The 21,046-nt window shown below is 39.0% G+C and overlaps 1 protein-coding gene across 5 annotated transcripts in view; it reads left to right on the top strand.

Annotated features, from left to right (window-relative positions):
• The window catches only part of LOC103824290 (complement C1q tumor necrosis factor-related protein 7), a 395,389-nt gene that overhangs the window by 47,649 nt on the left and 326,694 nt on the right, over positions 1-21,046 (top strand). For 3 of the 5 annotated variants that reach the window (XM_030238747.2, XM_050973475.1, XM_050973474.1), the window contains exons 1-3: positions 13,573-13,761; positions 19,123-19,211; positions 19,710-19,811. In XM_030238747.2, coding sequence (XP_030094607.2) covers positions 13,713-13,761; positions 19,123-19,211; positions 19,710-19,811 — 240 coding nt within the window. In that variant the 5' untranslated portion in view covers positions 13,573-13,712. Of the gene's footprint in view, positions 1-78; positions 278-1,152; positions 1,399-2,130; positions 13,762-19,122; positions 19,212-19,709; positions 19,812-21,046 lie in introns of those variants that run through there. The other 2 variants (XM_018925035.3, XM_050973476.1) reach the window with 1 other exon arrangement.

Raw genomic sequence — 21,046 nt, 5'->3', positions numbered from 1 at the left:
CTGTAAAAAAGAGACAGACTGCATTTCACAGATATTTTTCTCAATCGCCCATTCCATTTTTTCTTTTTCTCCCCACAGAAACCTGTGGATTCTGATTTCCTTGAATGCTGAAATTAGCTCTGACGGAATGGACAGCTCCAACAAAAAAGCCCACACAAATTTTCTGAGAAGACAGCAAAGGAACTAGAAATAACAGCTTGCCTTGTACATTCTCACCTGACCCTTGATTGACTCTCTGCTAATGCAACACTAAATTTAAGACACCTTTGTATATCAGGTACTGCAATTACTCAGCATGTCACTGTTTCTACAGTTACTTTTCTGTACTATCCCAGTATACAGAGGGATGGAGAAATCTAATTTCCATCCAATCGTTTCTGAAAACACCCAAATACCATATATAAGGATTTAACCAGTTTTCTTGCAAGATATTGTGACACAGTTCATTGTAAATGACAGCCCAAGCCAGGCTTAAAAAACTCAACCTGTTAGCAGCCCATTCACACCCCACCATCCCCTGCAGGGCAGGGCAGCTGTCTGGCTCCACCTGAGCGATGAGGGTGAAGTGTTTATTTGAGCTGTTTCCAAGGGGCACTGAAGCTGTAGCTCTCTAACTGCCTGCCATCCTTTCTGCAACTTCAGCAAGTTTCTGCTGCAGTTATTTAAGCCGGAGATGCATTTGCCACCATAAGGGCAAATTTCAAAATGAAACGAAGGTGTAAGCTTTATCCTTACTACAGGCAGCTGCCTCTAGCACAGACTAACTCCCTCCAGGAAGAGGGCTTTTATCTGTAAAGCTGATATAGGGACCAAAGACAAAATCAACGATGCATTGAAAATCTCCAGATTATTTTTTCACGTGTCACCATTTGGCCCCAAAAAGCTGATAGTCACCACTTATACTGTGTCAGTCTACAGCTGCAATTACTTGAAAGTCATACAGCAACTTGTACAGTGCCCAGGAAAAGCTCCAACCTGACAGACTTTCCTCCTTGCCTCCTACATGGATTTTGGTAATGCAGAAATTTCAGGTTCAGGTCTGCACCTCTACTTGTGCATAATGCATCACAGTGTCACACTTATTTGCATATTCAGAGCCATTTCCATGTGACTTAGTAATTTTTCCATGTCTTACTAATTTTTTTTTTCCAGCTCTGAGGATGTTTGTGTTGCTGTACATTACAAGTTTTGCCATCTACACAAGTGAACAACCTCTTCAAAGCCAGACCAAAGGAGAAAATTACTACACCAGATATATCTGCAGCATCCCAGGTTTGCCAGGCCCTGCTGGACCCCCTGGAGCCAGCGGATCCCCAGGGCCACATGGACGCATTGGTCTTCCAGGAAGAGATGGTAGAGATGGCAGGAAGGGAGAAAAAGGTGAAAAAGGGAGTGCAGGTATTGAATATTTGTGTAAACTAACACAGTAGTACAAGAAAGCAAGACCTGTCATCATCACTGTTATACATCTATATCTATATCTATATCTATCTATATATAGGTGTGTGTGTGTATATATATATATATATATATATATATGTACTATGTATATATTATTTATTTATTTATTATGATGAGTGTGTGTATGTGCCTGTGTGGGATGAAGTGTGATGATATATAAATATAGTGAGAGTATGCACATTTATCAGTGTAAAGAAATGTAAATACGCAACCTTTTGTCACACAAATGCTAAGAAAAAAATTGGAAAGAATGAAGCATGAGTGGTCTCAAATAAATAGTCCCACCTGTGCTATTAGCCAGGCATAAAAGATTAGCAGGTTCTTAGGTATGCACTAAAAATGTTCTATTTTTAGGAAATATTTAGTGCACAAGTATCACTATGTGGATAGTCATGCTGCTGTCCCTGCCATCAGTCGTGCCTGGTAGTTCAGGCAGTAATAGATTGATTACCTATAACATTCTTTAATGTGTAATCAAGACACAAGAAGATAAATAGGAATTACTGGCATTCCTTTTGCAAACTTACTAGAAAATTGTGGAAGTATTTCTAGAGTATTTTGAAATTCTGACCACGTTTTTCTTGTTTGTTCAGGCGCACACAGTAGCCCACACAATCATTTACTGAGGTGATATGTGCAACAATTAACTAACTTAAAATGTTTTTGAAGGTTTAAGAGGAAAGACTGGGCCATTAGGACCAGCTGGAGAGAAAGGAGACCAAGGTGAGTCTGGTAAGAAAGGACCTGGAGGATTGACTGGTGCCAAAGGTGAAGTAGGTCCAGCTGGACCACCTGGACCTAAGGGAGATAGAGGAGACCGAGGAGAGCCAGGAGCACCAGGGGTCTGCAAGTGTGGAAAGATAGTGCTGAAATCTGCCTTTTCTGTTGGCATCACCACGAGCTACCCAGAGGAAAGACTACCAATTGTATTCAATAAAGTCCTCTTCAACGAGGGGGAGCACTACAATCCATCCACAGGAAAGTTCATTTGTGCCATCCCGGGGATTTATTATTTTTCTTATGACATCACCTTAGCAAACAAGCACCTTGCCATTGGGCTGGTTCACAATGGCAAGTACCGGATCAAGACGTTCGACGCCAACACCGGCAACCACGACGTCGCTTCTGGATCCACGGTGATCTACCTTCAGCCAGAAGATGAAGTATGGCTTGAAATCTTCTACACTGACCAAAATGGTCTCTTTTCTGATCCAACGTGGGCAGACAGTTTGTTTTCTGGATTTCTCTTATATGTTGATACAGATTACCTTGATGCTTTATCAGATGATGATGAGCTCTGAAGCAGATGGCAAATGACATTCAAACTGGTGGCCCCAGCACAGGATTTTATTCATTTGTGTTGGGAAAACAAAGCTGAAATGAAAAAAAAATCTGGGAGTTCATTCTTGCTTTGATTGGAACCAAATCTGAGTAAGGATGTTTCTAGACTCTAGGATGGATTTTTTAACAAACAGCAGGGATATCAAAATGAACTGTAATTGACATAAGACTGCATCACTCCAGGACTGACTCTTCCTTAAAACTACATTTATAATACTATTTAAACAAATTTAAGATACTGTACATTGGATTTTATATAAAATGTATTAACTTGCAATTAATAATGGCTATTTTGTATATTACATTAAAGTAAAATTGAACAATTCACTGCAATATCATCTTTGGTCATTTTAAGACAGGCAATACATTAAAAACAGATGGGAGAGGAATAAAATAGGAATTACTGTTTCAGGATGCCACTGCACAGGTCACAAGAAGAGTCCCATCTGATATTTACACCAACAAATAGCATTCATAACTAACCAACCTCACAGTAAGTACATGAAGATTTGTACTAGCTGAGGACTACTCAATAGCAGCCTTAAAAGCCTAGAACAAAGCTATCAAACATATAAAGAAATTAAAAGCTGGAAGATCTGGAAACTTGGAGATAGTTAGTATTCAGTGGGTATTTTCAGTTTAATTCCAAGTGTCTTCGGTATTCTTTAAATGCTATCTATTATCTTTATAAGAAATGAGAAAGTATAAACTTTTTGCTGAAGATAATTGTGGGTGCCCAAAAATGGCAGGACAGTAATCACTAATCAGAGTAAATTATATGAAACTGAGTCACACCATTAAAGCAGAAGTTATATTTCAGTATGGCCAAATACAATGAAATAAATGTAGTCACACACAAGATGAAAACTTTGCATTCAGCAAATCAATGAACTTGAAAAGGTTGCCTGGAAAAGGCCCCTCATGGATTATCAGCTAAATAGGAGTAGTAAAAGTAGGCTGTTGTTACCACCCTTTGGATGTATGATAAGTGGAATTAAAAGTAGAGATGAATAGTGGTTACCTAGGAAGCGACTAATTCTGTCAGTATTTCAAAAACTTACTTGAAAGTTGCAAAACATGTTTATACTTCTATTCATGGTGCTTACACAAGACATGTAACAAGGTAAATTTACTTTTCTTGTCAATGAGGTTAAGAGGCGATTTAAACACCACCTGCACCCATCTGGAGATAAAATATCTGGTAGTACCTGGCACTTCCTTCTATCAGATAGGAGCACAGCAAGGTCCATTGGTGAGAAACCATATCAATCCACACAGGAAATGGGGAATCCATTTTACCAGTGGCAGCAACAATCATTGTAAAAATATCAGGAAACATCACGTGTTCTGCAGCATTCAACACAGGTCAAGACTGGCAATCTCTCATTGGGTCCTCTTATTTTCCAACAACTGACAGTCTTTTATTCATCCCGGATGTACAGAGACCTGCTATTCCTAACAGTTATTCCAATCATGTTAAATGTCAGAGGTCTGTGTTGCACAACTCTTGAACCCAGTTTAGTTATGACCAAGGCAGGTGGAAATTTCTAGGTTGTTTCTGTGTATTTGATAGATGAAGGAAGTTACAACAGAGAAAGAAAGTTACAAGCAGACACACCGACACAAAGGTGCTGCTGAGGCTGCAGAACCAGCAGAGCAGTTATGTGTGGAACATCAGCCTGTGCACCCTGTACCCATGGCCTCACCTCCTCCCACATCAGCATTCGTGGCTGTGAGTGCAGCACTGCTCTTTATGCAGTGAACAGGTGCAAAGCCCTGACCACAAATCAAACTGGCAATGCTTGTACAACCATTATTTTATTTGGCAGTGAGAGATGTCTGATAGAAGACAATAGTAGATTATTTTTCTAACTAGACACCTAATTTATTAGCGTCACACAAGCGCTGCTTTCTGTGAAAAATATGGAAAAGAACACTTGGATATTCAGTTTATCACCCTGCTGTACAATCATTTATACATCTGCAAATTAAGGACAATATGAGTGCAAAATGCAGTCCAATCATAATTTACAATTATGATTGATGGTGATGCCTCACAGCTATCAGAGCCTATCTGAGGCACAAAGACCATCAGCATGGCCAGTGCTGCCTGCACTGAATTCCACAGGAAGGGAATTCAGAACAAGGCCCATGATTTCAAGGAAGCATAATTCAATAGATGGAGAACTGGACCCAGCATATATATCATGCAGCAAAAGCAACTAAAATAAGTTTTTAATTAGATGATTATCTTATAAATATGGAAATAGGTTTATGACATTTGAATCAGCATAAAGTTTATGTTAGGAGGAACATATTAGTTTTACTAGAATTAGAAAATCTGATAAACCCAGCCTTAAGGAAAGAGTATGACTGATTTTCTCCAGACTCCACAGGGATGTACTGTAGTTATAATACATCTGGAAATTTTCAGACAAAACAAATTTTTCTCAATTAAACAGAGAAAATATACAGCTTTATAGTGAAATATTGCTGGTTGCAATCCTAACTATAAGCAAAGTGCTCCCAAGAAAAAATCTGCAAAAACGAATCCAATATAAAAGAGGTATTTCAACCACACCCATGCTGAAAATGACACCATGGGAATAAGTAAACCAAGAGTTACTGCTTTCCTTTTCTTAGCAATTTTAGATTTATGTTTGTACAATTATAGAAAAGTAACATTAATTTCCCAAAGTTTTCCCATTTGGATTCTACACCTTTTTGAACAATTTAATATTTTGGCATGAAGAGTTAAAAATAAGTAATTCTGTTAGATTATTTTGATAGGTTTTGGCAAGAAAAATACTTCTGCTGCACATATGGATGACATATGTATACAAGTACCATGTGTCCCTGCCCTCATTAAGGGTCTCAAGACATTATCTAAAGTAAATCATTGCTATTGCTAGTATATTATTTGAAAATACATCAATTTTGATGACATAATATTGCATTTGGGGTATTTATCTGTCTAAATTTGAATTTATATGGAAAATATCTTGGGCTGATGTCTTCCCAAAATTCACACCAGTACACAGGGAGGTCTGGTTGGTTTCAAAACATTGTAGGAGCAAAAGAGCAAAATTTCTTCATTATCAAATTTGAAATTAATCAATGATTTCTACACAATAAATTGGTCATTCTACACATGCCATAATGACATATAATAAAATTGGTCATCCAGATCAAATCAGTCATCTAGTCTCTGCCTACAGTCCACAGAGAGAAGTGTCACCAGGAGAAACTGCCAGGAGGAAGCATGCCTTTACTGCACTACCAGCTCTTGGTCTTCCTGATCAAGGCTGCAAGAACTTGTACAAACCTCAAACCATGAGGAAACCACCAAACAATATTAAGAACATCAGTATTCCTGAGATTCTTAGGTAAAAGTATATATATATATATTCACTTGGCATATGTGTATGTAAAGATAAATAAGTAAAAATAAAGTTATTTGAAACAAAACAGCTCTCCACAGTCTTCTACTCTTTCAGACTTTCTTTATACTTGGTGGAGTGACATTAAGGAAGAAGTTAGTCACATATTCTACTGCTGAATATTTTTAACTTAGATAATTAATTAAACATTTATCTACATTTTCAATTTTTTATGAGTATGTCACCTAGAATAAATACTTTCTTTTTTTGACTACTGGTATTCATGTTCATATGGTTAGGCTGTTATAAAAATTCTTCAGGAGCAATAGGTTCTCAGTGTTTTACAATGCTGAGACAATATAGAGGAAACAATTACTAATGGACATCAATGCTGAGAACATTATCTACATTCTTCAAATCTTTTTAAATCTACCTAACACCATTTAGGTACTATTAGGGTAAGCAAAAATATACAAAACTAAAAGCAATTTCTTTCATTTCCTACCAAGTATGTTACATCAGTTGTTGCAGTTCATTTAATACTCTATTTACCTTCCATAGCTCACCCACTAGGTTCAGTTCATGTTCATACACCAAGATATTTACTGAATAAACTAGTTTTCACTGACTGGTCTATTTATTGATTTATTTACCCATTGGCATGCAATTCATATTCAGAATGATTATACTAATGCTGTACTAAGCAGTTTGGTCAGCAGGAACCTCAGTTGTGTGTGGAAATGGGGCTTGCCTTGGATATATCATTCAGTAGCTGATGAGTCCCATCCAAGAAATAATACATGAAAGTAAACAGGAAAAAATAGAGTTGAGAAAGAAATGTACCACTATCTTTACCAATGAGTAATGCTGTCAAGAAGCAAATGAGTCCTTTCAGCATAAACTATCTAGACTTCAGCTCAGGGAATGTTTAGAGGTCATATACATTTTTCTGTAACTCCTTAGGTCAACACTCCCAACTGAGATTATATCAGCATTTCTGAATTTCAGAGGCATGATTCTTCCTCACATCCACAGGAAGAAATTTCAAAATACTGTCACCAAATCCTTGGTCACTGATACCTGGTTTTGTCCTAGCTGCATACATCAGATCAATTCATGAAAGTTACTACCTAAGGGAAAAGAAAAATTAGACATATTATACATGTAGCATTTAACAGCAAATATTCACAAAGAGAAAGGTGTCTTGAATTATTTGGCTCATATCCCTCAATATTGAGTATAATTTTGGTATAATTTTAGCAGCTACCTGCTGGAAGAGGTGCAAGGACATTTTTCCTCCATGCAGATTGTTCTTGCAGCAGTAAGTATTAGTGTAAGATTTCTCTTACCTGACTTTAATTTCTAAAAGTTCAAAGAACACTGTGTGGGTTAAATTATTTGTTGGATCTCCTGTTACCAGTGCAAAGAAATAGGTGGGGTAAATCTCTGTACTAGGGACTTATATTAAGAAAGAAGGAATCAGGAGGTACCTGCATCTAAGTTACTAACCTAGGGTAGCCTTTAACATAGAGATGGCAACAGTTAAATAAGATGTCTGCTCTTCAAGAGCAATCTGCTAAGTGGAAAAAGTGGCACAATATAATTTGGCAATTTATACGTCTCAAAATTAGAAAGAAGATGTGAATTGATGAGAAGTACCCTGATAATGATGGAAGTGACCTCTTGGCAGATCTTCCATAAAGTATTGCTTGAGTCCCTCCTGGGACAACTTCAACTGAAGTAACCTGGCTGGTCTCCAGAGAATTTTGCAACATATTAAGATTGGTTAGCCATCCTCTCATGCCTCCAAATTCAATACACAAAAGTATATAAAAAATGACATTTTTAAGGATACTTAAGTGAATCCTGGAGTGATTCTACTTACACCAAAGTAAAAAAATAATAAATTTGTTTCTTTTCAGCTTTAAAGAACCTGTCCTAAATCCTAAATCAAATAAAAAATCTAAGGCAGAATTTGTGAAATCATCTCTGTGGTAAAATAACCTTGTTTATGACATCTTAACAAAGGGACAAAAATACTGACTCCTTGAAAATATAAATGAACCATGGTTCTCAGTGGGCTGTAAGTGATTTTTTTACAAGAAGAAGGTGGGATTTTTTAGAAATTAGTGAATTGCATGAAGGAAATGTAGGAGCAGTGATTTTTCTTTCACTACATTCCATGAAGTGTTATCTCTAGGCTCAGAAGAAAGTGAAAAGGACTTAAAACTTTTGAGCTGAACAACAATCTCTTTTATCATCTGAAAACTTTCCCACCACTGATGTTGATTTCCCTCCCATGCACCACCTGCCTTCATGCACATTTTGTCAGACATTCTGATGTGTGAACACAGACTTCTAAACTGCATATGACAAATTACAAAAAATGGTTTTTGAGATTTCTGTCGTGTTGGAGTAAGGTGTGATCAGTTTAAAAATAATTAAGATGAGCAGAGTTTGTTCTTTCTCACTTGTAACCTCCCTAAAACTGGGATCACTGCAGGGTTGCACACAATACCTAAATTCCTACTCTAAGAACACAGCAACATGTACTCTTATTCTGTAAATGCTCTGTGTGGCTGGTAACACTTGCTATTTCCCTTCTGTTGATTTTACAAATTTTGACTTTGATTCTAGGCAGGAAATAAGAGGTGTATATGGCAAAGCAAACCTTATATTGTCCTCAAAGCCAGAGAAATTACTCCAGTACTCATTATCCCCTGCTGAGTTTTAAAATGCTTTAACTCTGAACTAAGGGTCTATGATGCCTCTGCCCACTCTGGGCCATCCTGCACCATGGGCACTCCAAGCTGCCATCTGCTCTGCCTCTTCTAAAAGCCAGCCTAGACCACCATTGACAGAGCAGCAATTAATGGCCCAGCGTGCCAGTGTCACACCTAGCAGAGCAGAGCAGAGCAGCTCACACTGCCTCACGTGCAGCACTCAGTCTGCTGCCCAGTCTGATCAATGGCATCAGGCTGGCCATTTTTCAGAAAGCTGACCAAGATAAATGACTTGTTCTCCACCCCAGGAAACACATGTGGTTCAGATTGTGTATGTCTCCTGTGAGCAGAGTCATTGTACTGACATGTGTTTTTAAGCAGCTTTCCATCCTGTTAAGCAAAGGACTGACTACCCCTTTAGGGTCTCATAGTAATGTTCCTTAAATAAATGCTGTTTGTATTTGTCCATAATTTAAACTGTTTGTACAACTGTTTCTGATACTGGAGTATATTGTTGGGACACAGACTTATTAGCAACACAAGATCTTGAACCTGAGTTCTTGCCAAAATTTTGTATGAAGTTTCACCCACTGAATCATTTCCACAGTGCCACATGCAGTGAGTCTCAGCAGATAATAGAGATGTGTGCTGTGCATGTTACCCTAAGAAACCTGCCCTCTATTACATATCTTTCCCTTTCCTGAAAGCTTTTGTCATATCAGATGTTTCCAGCCATGACAGTTCCTGTTTCTACAAGTAAAAATGCATACCCCTAAACTCTTTTAACTACTATGTTTACTTCTTCCTATGGTTTCCTTCTCAGTATAGTATTCAGAAAGGAGAAGCAATTTATCCATCTCTTTTAATGTGATTCTAACCACTAATACTTTGCAGTAATAGACCTTCAGATGGTATAGGGACTGTTTATATACAGACAATTATAAATAGGTCTAGTAACTCCATTTAGTATTCTCAATTTTGTTTACTCTGATCATACTAGAGATATTAATACACATGTTAACATAAGAAATTGTTTTTTTAATAATTCAGTGCAGCAGAAAATACTCCTTTCCAGACTTAACAGGGAAGTTATAAATCCCTTTGTAGCTACAAAAATTAGGGATGGTATATAAGACAATTCACTTTTCTACAAACCATCTCACAGTGCTGACATTTCTGCCTTCCTAGTATCAACATAAGCTGGTTGTAAGCATTTAACAAGTAGATAAACCATCTCTCCTCTGTTTCTCCAACAAGGGCTTCAAGAGTGTGATTCCCTTTAAGCAGGCTCTGAAACAACTATCACAGACTTCATATCTCTTTTTTTTTCTGACACAGAAATATTAAAGTATATTGATAACTCTAGGAAGTTATGATTTGTCTTCTTACTCTGAGCACTTACTAACACATTTTTTAATCCTGGGGTGGCAAAAAGCCTGTTAGCCAATAACAGCTTCTGAGAGATATCTTTTTTAACTCTGCTAGGTTTCCTGCAATTTTTCCCCCAAATGACAAGCTAAGAAGTTTGCTGAAGCTGATGCTGATTTGTAAAGGTCCCCTGTAAAGAATAATGCAGTCTTGTACCCTTGCTGCATCTCCAGTAGTTACTCCAAGTACTTTAATGCATTGGAACACAGAGAGCACCAGCAAAACAACTGGCTACTAACCATCAGCTTCAAGGATTTATCCTTACATGAAGTTTCCAGGGATTTTTTTCAGAGTAAAATTAAGGGTTTCTAAACTAACCTAAAAAAATATTTACTTGCTGGAATGTTGTCATATAGTCTGAATTAGAGGTTTAACATCTCTCTTTAGTCAACAGAGTGAACCAGTCTCTTCCATAAATTATTGATATTTAGGAGTCACTGCTCTGTTCATACAAATCCCAAGGTCTGTGCTGCTCTTGCACCTACTTTAGAAGCAGTAGAAAGAAGTTGAGTCAGATAATTTAACAAAGTTAGATAGGTAAAGTTAGGATGAGTGACAATTTTATTGTATTTCAGCCTGAAATAACCATCCTTGACCCTGTAAAATATACTGTGGACTGCAGTAACTGAAAAGGTCTGCTGGAGCTGCATCCTCTCCATATTTTATTTATGATTTCCCTTTTACCATAGATGAAATTGTTTACAAAAAGAAGTTTGCCAGAAGTGTTTTAGTGGTTTAAGCAGGAAATCTGACTCTTTCTCTTTAAAAGCACAGCTGGGGTGCTGCTTTTAGGGGGAGTGTGGTTGGCTCTTGTGTGTGATCCAAGAGCTGTTGCACAAGAAAACCAGGTAGCAAGCAAACATTTTCCTTAAGCTCTGTCTCAGTGTCACTGCATTTAATGTACTTTCAGGAACGAGACATATTTAAGTAACACAAAATCCTCAAAATTATTTTCTAGGTACTTTGGATGCAATAATTTTTTTAAAGAGCAGTGTGAGAAACTTCTCTGTGTTCCTGTTGTTAGTTTTCAGTGCTTGGAAACCACCTCTGAGTTTGTGGAGAGCTTTATAGTTCTTCCATCCAGTTGTTTATTACATTTTAAAGTGTCTGTTATAGTACTTAACTTCAAGAAATGCTACCAAATTGTTAAAGAAAGCTGCCATAAAGCACTCCTTCAATGTTGTCAGTGTTCTACATTTACATGTGCCTTTAGGAAAGACTGTTTAAATCTGATACATAAAGCTTGATATGAAAAAGAGATTTATGTGCCAAGTGATAAAAAGGCTGCTGCTCCTTGCAGTGCTGTGCTTTTTGTGCTGTGGAGAGGGGCTTTAATGAGCCTTGCCAGCAGCAAGGAAATGTGGCCATTTTTAGGTACATAACCCTTAGCCTGGTGAGAGATACTGAGGGAAGTGGTGCTGAGGCAAGTGCACAGGTGGTTTGGGAGGGAGTTACATTTCTCTAGGAAAGCCACTTGCTTAGGGTGAGTTCAGCTCCCTGTGTTAGTTGAGACATATCAAGAAATCTGATAATACTTGAGGCCAGTAGTTGCTAAAGCTAAGCCTCAGGCAGAAGGAAACTTCTCCTTTTTCATTTGGTACTTCCTAAGAGACAAGGAGGGATATGAAGATCACTCTGCACCTTCTAGGCTGGGCTGGAAGCACTTTTTGAAGTAAGTATGCATGAGCCTGTACACACCCAGTACAAAGAGGTGACAAGGAAACCACAGGTGACCTGTGTCAGCCTCAGTAGCCCTCTTGCCAAAGATTAGGCAGGTACACAAAAAGGCCTCACATTGTACTCCCACAAGCTGTTTCATGGGGATTTTAATATCCAGGATGAACAATGCTGTTGTGATTGACTTCATCTGTGAGCACAGTCCATCAGCCCAGGGTTTTGCATGGGTGCAGCCAGGCTGGCACAAGCTCTGTGCCAGGAACAATTTACAGCCATGGCTGCTTTTCCATCTGGGAAAGGTAAAGCAGGACAGGAACCTGCATGAAGAGTAGCAACAAACTGAGTTGTGTAGATATAAAGGTAAAACCTCCCCCAATGCTTGTAAACAAATACAGCCAGTTGCTAGTGCAGAAAAAACCTAAGTAATTTGGGGGGTAGAAAGGATTTCAGCTCATGGCTGAAAGTAGGGAGAAAGGGGATTGAACACATCCTTATGATCAGAATATTGCAGTGGGCTTTATGAATCAAAGATGGGTTGTTTATGTAAAAAAAAAAAGTGTTCATACAGCAGGTACTGGCCCACATTATTCACTATTATATGGAATAATTAAATGGATACATATATTTTTAAGCATTCCTTTATGAAAAAAAAGAAAGGTTTTTTAACATACAAAGCCTGTATGTTAAATAGTGTAATTTAAGTGTTTGGGGGAAAAAACGTCAGGTGTCTCTCATGATCATTCTGCACATATTGAAGCACATCTGTTATGAGGAATTCCTGTGTTGTTTGTGACAGCCAGGTATCAGCCACTGCCCAGGTGAACCGCAGTGAAAAATCCCTATGATAATAATGGAGGTTAGTGTCCAGTTCATAGAGACAAACATGTTTCATGATCATTTTTCAATGAGAATACTAGGAGACTTTTATATATATAGCTGTGAAAAGTGACAGAAGTAAGGCAAGACTCTCTTTTAAGTTCTTCTCACCTGTCAGTACCATTCTATTTCTTTCAGATCTGCACAATTAATTTCTGTGCAAATACACTGCAACTCTAAGTACCACAGCTGGAAAAAAGCACCCTTAATGTGTTTTGGATTTGTGGGGTTTTTTTAATTCTATTTCGTATTGGTCCACACTCAGTAGATGAAATTATCTTCAAATCATTGGTTAAATATATCTAGCCTTGCGTAGGTCACAAAATCACGAAGTTATTCTGTTTTCTCACCTTTCGAGGCAATCATGTTTAAACGGTAAAATGCCAGTGGGGGAAAAGAATGCCCAAACCCCTATGGCATGAGATTACCCGTAATGATAAGGCAGATGTCTATTACTGTATATATAAAATATATTGGTGTGAAGCCAGTGCGGAGGGGCGTCTGTCGGTCCCTCCGACCGTCTGTCCCGGCCGGGTCCCCGCCGCGCGCTCCCGGCCCGCGCGCTCCCGGCCCGCGCGCTCCCGGCCCGCGCGCTCCCGGCCCGCGCGCTCCCGGCCCGCGCGCTCCCGGCCCGCGCGCTCCCGGCCCGCGCGCTCCCGGCCCGCGCGCACGCGCAGCCCCGCGCAGGCGCGCTCGCTCTGCCCCGCTCCGGGCCGTGTCCCGCTCCGGGCCGGGCCGCGCTGCCGCCGCCATCGCCTTTCCCTCCCCGCTGCCGCCGCCGGGGACTGCGGGTCCCGCCGGGCCGCGGGCGGAGCGCAGCGGCACCATGTCGGCAGCACGGCCCAGCGACGGCCCCGAGGCAGAGACAGTGCGCGGTGAGTGACTCCCAGCGGCGGGGCGCGGCTCCGCCGGGCTCTGGCTGCCCGCCCGTCGGGGTCAGTCCCGGCGCTGTTCCTCGGGCCGCGGCCCCGCTCCCAGGTTCCCCGCGGCCACAGGCGGCAGCGCTGCTGCGATCTCTCCTCGCAGGGCTTCCTGCCGGCATCCGAGGGGTGGGCGGGGGTCTGGGCTTCTCACCACCGGGTCAGCTCCGGCTTCGAGCGGACAGGCAGTGCTGCACTCGAACGACGTGCTCCTGTCGCGTTTAAATATGGTTAGATTATGAAAAGCCCTCCTTTTTCAGATAGGTTTATGTAGATGTGCGGTATTTATGCAATTGGGCTGGCAAGTCAGCCTTGTCTCCATCCCTGGGAAGATCATTCCAGAGGTCATCACCAAGCATGTAGAAGAGAAGAAAGTCATCTGGAGTAGTCAGCATGGCTCTGCCACGGGGAAATCGAACTGATAGCTGCCTATCATGGCATGGCAGGAGGGATCAGTGAGAGGACAGCAATGGGTGTTGTCTGTCTTGACTTCACAAGGGTTTTGCACTGTCTCCCATGATATCCATGCAGGTAAGCTCAGGAAATGTGGGTTAGATGAGTGGACAGTGAAGTGGATCAGGAGCTGGCTGAATGGCAGAGCTCAGAGGGTTGTGGTCAGCAGAGTAGGAGGGAGGCCTGTAATCCATGGCATTCCCTGGGAATTAATAGTGAGTCCAGTCTTACTGAGTTTGTTTATCAATGACCTGGACAATGGGATAGAATGTACCCTCAGCAGGTTTTCTGGTGGTGCAAAACTGGGGGAGTGGCTGCTACACCTGAGGGCTGTGCTGCCATTCAGTGGGACCTTGATAGGCTGGAGTTGGGCACAGGGAAACTTAGTGAGGTTCAACAAGGGCAGGTGTAGGGTCCTGCACTTGGGGAGGAATGGCCCCAGGTACCAGCCCAGGCTCAGGACTGGCCGACTAAAGAGCAGCTCTGCTGAAAAGGACCTGGGAGTCTTGGTAAATAACAAACTGTCCATGAGCCAGCAGTGCCCTTGTTCCTGGAAGGCTGATGGTATCCTGGGGTGCATCAGGAATTGTGCGGCCAACAGATCCAGGGGGGTGATCTTCTCCCTCTACTCAGTCCTAGTGAGGCCACTTCTGGAGTGCCATGACCAGCTGTGGGCTCCTCAGGACTAAGACATGGAGCTGCTGGAGAGGGTCCAGTGGAAGGTGAAAGATGCTGACAGGTCTGGCCTATTTCTCTTATGAAAAGAGAGTGTGGGAGCTGTGCCTGTTTAGTCTGGAGAGGACTGAGAAGGGATCTCATTAGGGCAGGGACCAAGAGGAGGGTGCCAAGCTTTTTGGTGGTGCCTAGCAGCAGAGCACGGAGCCACGGTCGTAAGCTTCAAAGCTTCACTTCAACATGAGAAGGAATTTTTTTACATGGAGGGTGGCGGAGCACTGGAGAATGCTGCCTTGGGAGATCATGGAGTCTCCCACTCTGGAGATACTCAAAACCCACCAGAACACATTCCTGTGTAAGCTGCTCTAGGTGACTACCTTGCCATGGGTTGATCTCCATGGATTGGATCACCTCCAGAGGTGCCTTCCAACCCTATTGGTACTGTAAACCTCATAATTTGTGCTTGAAGGGGTATGAAGATTTATTAGCATGTTATTTTAATGTCCCACATTAAATATTCCTACAACATAAGAGAGTGTAAGAGACTGATGTGGTGGTGAGAAACTGCTAGAACTGGATGTCTAATCTTTCTTGTAAACCACGGGTTTATGGTTTAACTAAGCAGGATGCATAAAAGATCTAATTAAGAGCAGAATATTAAAAAATCAGTACAATGAAAATCTAGTGAAGTATAAACATACTTGGCTTTTCATCAATGTCAAGTTTTACCAAAATAAAATGCATGTACTGTCCTTAAACACATTTTAGCAAAATATGGTACAGACAAATTATTAAAGACATTTACCATTTAGGGATGTTTCCAGCTCTTCAGTGTCTGCATGCATTTCTTATGTAAGTTTTTTGAGTCTCACTGTACCAGCTTGTGCTAGGATGTGCTATGTTGTTGACAGATAGAGTCCAAACAATTTTAAGCGTTGATTGCATGGGAAAATTGAGGCACCCTCTAGTGATGGTTATTTTCTTTTACAGAAGCTTATTTTCCAAGAATAAACAGAATAGCTCAGCAGTAGCCTTCAGAAGAAAACTAGTCACTAGTTTCCATATGTGATAAATGTTCTGTTTTCCTGGGTATTTTGCTCTGTTACTTCTGCTTCCAAAATACCTGTAATTTTGCAAACTTCGCATGATAAAGTGAAAAGTACAATATGTGATATTTTGGATAGACTATAGCATTGGTTTACTTAATTGCAGTATAATTTATCCATCTATTTGGTTGGGTTTTTTGAAGCTGCATTTTGTGAGAGACTACACCTTGAGCTGAAGCCTATTCAAAACTGAATTCAGTCCCCCTTACCTCTCCAGGATTCAGTTTCACAGATTTATAAACAATTTAAGTTTCCATGTATATGTTATGGTTTTGAATATGCTGACAACTGCTGTTAGCTATTGTGTTGCCCAGTTATCAAGTAAGAGTAGATTTGAGTTTCTCACTCCTTTGTTAGAGTGATGATCTGTGTATGAATTTCTGATTATCATTTTTTTGCCAAGTGATAGCTACCCATTAAAAAAAAAATATTTCCCCCTTCAGTTTTCCAGGTGCCATTGAAAAGTTTTACATTGTCTGTTTGCTCCACTATCTGGTTTTGCTTTTACTTTGATGCCTGTGATAATGCATCACCTCTATTCTGAGGCCTTCTTAGTTTGTCATAGTTGTCATCGTATTATGTTAAATCTGTGGTGTTAAAAGTATACACACCCCCACACTGCTTTTTTCAGGAAAAGGGAACTGTATTTTAAGACAAGTGGGAAGTAGATAATTTTTCTGGAATCGTCAATTTGTCACATCCCTCAAATAGGTGGTTTATTTTCTTCTATCATGGAATGATTATCGTTCTTGGCCCACTATGGCAAGCTTTTCTTGAAACATGTCCATCAGCTCCCTCTTCACTTAATATTCAGCATAATCTCTGTACCAGTCTTTCAAACATTCAGTCAGTCTCTACTGTTTTTTAATGCAATCTGTTTGTAGAAATTTACTATTTTACTCTAATCCAGTTGTGTGTGTGCTTAATGCCTTTATATCTTTCTTAAATGGAACGTCATGGCTATATGTCAGTCCACTAGTCAGACTAGTAAATAAGAGTTTCAAAAGAATTGCTTTAAATAAAAAGCCTGTGTCTAGTAGTTACTGCCTTGTGAAGCCAGCACAACTGTAGTGTTGCTGTAAATTTTTCTTCATTGTTGGGTTTGTGTCTTAACTATGCATTTATGCAGTTGTTGTATCCATGAAAAATACAGCAGTTTTTCTAGGATCTGTGCTGGAAGTTACCATTCCCTGTTTTCATTCAGGTAACTGATGCTTGGTCAGAGCATTAACATCTGTCTTGTGCCTGGTTTCTGCATCCTTTGACATATTTGCAGAAGTTCTGAGTCAGAGTCAGTGTACGGAGCTTTGAAGCCACACTGAGGTCCAATGGCTTTGGCCCCCTATGAGTGCAGATGAAATCCAAGGAAAACACTAGATGACATTTTCAGGTTCTCGGGATTAATTTCAGTTTGATTATCCTGCCTGACGTAAAATACAGAGTCACTGTAGGAGCCAAACCATGGTGTGGATATTTTTAAGCCTTCTAATGGTGATCCTGCAAAGTAATGTGTTCATGGATATCAGTTTTCCTTTCTTCACTTCAAAGATATATTTTGAAGTTGAGCACAACTTAGTTGGCTGTAGAGCCTGTTGACATAAGCAGAACAAAAGTGTTTGTCCAGAGAAATAAAGTAACAAAACCATTTTTTAATGTGGCCATTTTTTCAAAAAGCTCTGTTACTTCTGCTTCCAAAATACTGTAATTTTGCAAACTTCGCAGGATAAAGTGATATCTCACAGTATTTGATGCAACTACCAAAGCCTTAAAATGGTTTTCGTTATATATAGAAAAGATAATGACCCTGTTGTCTCAAGGAGCAGATGAATTAATAAAGAATTCTGCATACGGAGCATAAGTTCTGATGCTCTATGAGTGCTTAAAGTAGCAGCAGATTTTTTTCTGCTCTAATTTTGCATACTAGTTTACACTGTTCACTTAGCTTGTCTGGAAATATTTACAGACAATTGTAAAGGATTTCAGATCATCTGATCTGTTGCTTTCTAGTTTGCATTTATCAGAGTGGAATTGAATGGCACATTTGCTGCAATGAAATAGAATATGTTTTTGCATGCTAACTGAACAGAATGAAACGGTAGAAAAAATTCACAAGAGGAGAATCTAAAGGTAACTCTAGACCTGCTTCTTCCTTGAAGTATTTTTTTCTAAGTCTTGATTCTTGGGTTTAGTGGGGTTTTTTGGTTGATTGAATTTCTTTGAGGGTTGGGGTTTATCTGTTTGTTTGGTTCTGTTTTTTAACTTAAAAGCTTGCCCTAGTGAATGTTCTATAACTGTTTAAGACACTCAGTTCCAGTGTTAGAATAAAAAGTTGAATTTTTTTCCAGTGTGTATCCACCCTTCAAACTGCACTTAAAGTTCATCATTTCCATCTCCAGCAGTCAGAACCTTTTTTCTGTGTGCCATAATCTTTCATGACCTGAAGTTTCAAAAATTGCTAAAGTTTTTTCTCAATTCCAAAAACTTTTCAAAGGCCATCTGTGAGAAAATGTGACTTTCTGAGAATTCTTGCTTGTGTTTTCTGTACACAAATAAACACTATTGCACCATTAAAATAGTTAATAAATCTTTTAAAGGTGTTAGATTGAGGCAGATGCTGAAAATTCTTGCAAAATGGGGGTTAGCACTTTGCACCTTGTTAATTCTTTTGAAAGTTTCCAAATGCAATGAATGTTTATTTTCTAGAAATACAAGCAATAAACTGTATAATTTGGAAATATTAGAATTCTCCCAATTCTTTTGATGATTCTGAGTAGAATCAGTAGTAGTGAGGTTTATCTTAATGTATTTTTCTAAATATTGGTGGACTAAAAGTGGGCTTAAGCATTTCTTACGGTGGTTCATAGTATATAGTGAAAGGCAGATCTGTTGTAGTTTAAAGGCATTTAAATTATACATTGTAAGGACTGGATTCCAAAAAAAAAAACGTTTCATTCATTCATATTTTATCATGCAAGTTCTTTTTTTTGGAATATGGGACTCTGGTATAAATGGTTTTATTTTCCATACATTTCTTTCAGAAAATACTTAATTTTAAATCATTTCCATTTTTTCTCTGTTTCAGAGTTGCCACCCATTCCTTCTACATCAAGGATAAGCTTTGCAGAGCTTTCTGTTAGGCAGCGAATGAGAGAGAAACTAAAAGCAGCAAGGGTAAGAATCCCTCAGAAGTCCTGTGTGATTGACCTCAGTCTTATAAGGAACACCCACTTCATTTTACTAGCTTTGTGCTGTGTGAATTTGAGTTGGGATATCTGCTTTTTTATTTCTGAAGCTGAAAGAGTACTCAGTTCATGAGTACAGTTACATTGCTATTTTCTTTTCTAAAGTTAATATTTAATTTGTTCATAGTAACCTAAAAGGTATCATTGTTTTGTAATTCTGATGATACAGTCATTACAAGTTAGTTCTGTGTTCTTTGCCCAAAAATTTCTTACACTATTTTGAAAGCAATGGATTTCTTTGTATGTTTGCTGTACAGTTTAATAAGGGGTATTAATGTATGGATCTGGAAAATCACTTAAGCTGATTTTATAATTATAGATTCTGTCCCTAACACAAATGTAAGTGTTGAGTTCCTGGGAATCATTGTAGCTTTGATCTATTTCTGTTTCTGTTACAGCTAAACATTTTTTTCATTTGTTTGCTTAGACAAAAGCTGAAATTACTTTATCACAAGAAGACCCCAGTTCACAACCAAGGCGCTTAAAAGGCATCAAAGAAAGAAAACCAGGAATTGGACTGGATAAAGGGGTAAAAATCTGCATTCTATCTTGCTATTCTTATCATAAAAAAATGAGTGTGAAACATGAAAAAAATCAAAGTCTGCACGCTCTTGAAGATCAATTTCATTTAACAGAATTATGCTGCTGTTTGAATTAGTAACCAGAAAGGAACTGTTCTGATTATTGTTTTTATAGTATATGTTTAACAGTAATAAATTGCTTACATTTAGTATGGACGTCATGTGAAACTTGTGTCATTTAGAGATTCTTGACTTCTGTTGTTTAAGATGCCTTGAAGTATTTAAAATTTACTAGATCAGGACCTTTATATAAATAAATCTCCCAGTGTAAAAGAGCTTTATATAAATTTGAACAGTGCAATTGCTAAATGCTGGATATTAACGTTGCCATTGTATTTTATTGTGTTTCCTTGTTGCCATTTTATATTGAGGGGTTTTTTTTGTATAAGCATGTTCTTTGTTAGAAAATGAATTTTGTATTAAAAAAACAACAAAGGCTTTGCCTGTGCAGAACTGGCACTCATATTCTTCAGAATTCACAGAAAGATTGCTTGCCTGTAGAAAATGTGTTCCAAAGAATGTGTTATTCCAGGAAATAACAGCATATAGCAGTAACACCTTTGTATGGAATTCTAAACAATATCATTTAGCCTGGCTAAATCACTTGTCTAGGGGAGAATTGCTATTTCATGTATGTTGTGGGAAGATTCTTGGCAATGTTGTTATAATAAGCGATTATTACAGCTTTCAGTTAAGTAGTACTGTTTGAATATGTTTGTATTAGGAAAATGTAGAAGTGATATCCTTATTAGAGTTGTTTATTAATTTTATATCAAGTATATGTGAAACCTTCTACATGTTGGTTTTGTTTCTTGTACTTATTTATGCACAAGGTATTGTTTTGTTGTTAAACAAGTGGCCATCAGATTGACAGAGTCTGAGATTTTTGTTTTTTTGATATTATTGTAATAGAGGTAAACTTAAGAATTGTCTTCCTTTAATCTAACAATTCAGGCCACAAAGAAGAACAGATAGAATGGTAGATGTGTTTTTGTTGGTCAAGCCTGATGACAATCACTTTGAAGCACTCAAATGAACTTGCTGATGCAACCTCAGAACCAGTGATCTTGACTGCAAGTGGATAAACATGATACCTCTTTTCAAGAAAGGGCAGGGGTGTGTCACCCATGGAGTTAGAGAGTAGCCTAGCAATAATGTTTGACAGAATAAAATAAATAATCAA

This window comes from Serinus canaria, chromosome 4 (genome assembly GCF_022539315.1).
Source record: "Serinus canaria isolate serCan28SL12 chromosome 4, serCan2020, whole genome shotgun sequence".
In the NCBI taxonomy this organism is placed as follows: Eukaryota; Metazoa; Chordata; class Aves; order Passeriformes; family Fringillidae; genus Serinus; species Serinus canaria.
Note: the sequence above shows the minus strand (reverse complement) of the source record. Positions and strands in the feature narration are given on the sequence as shown.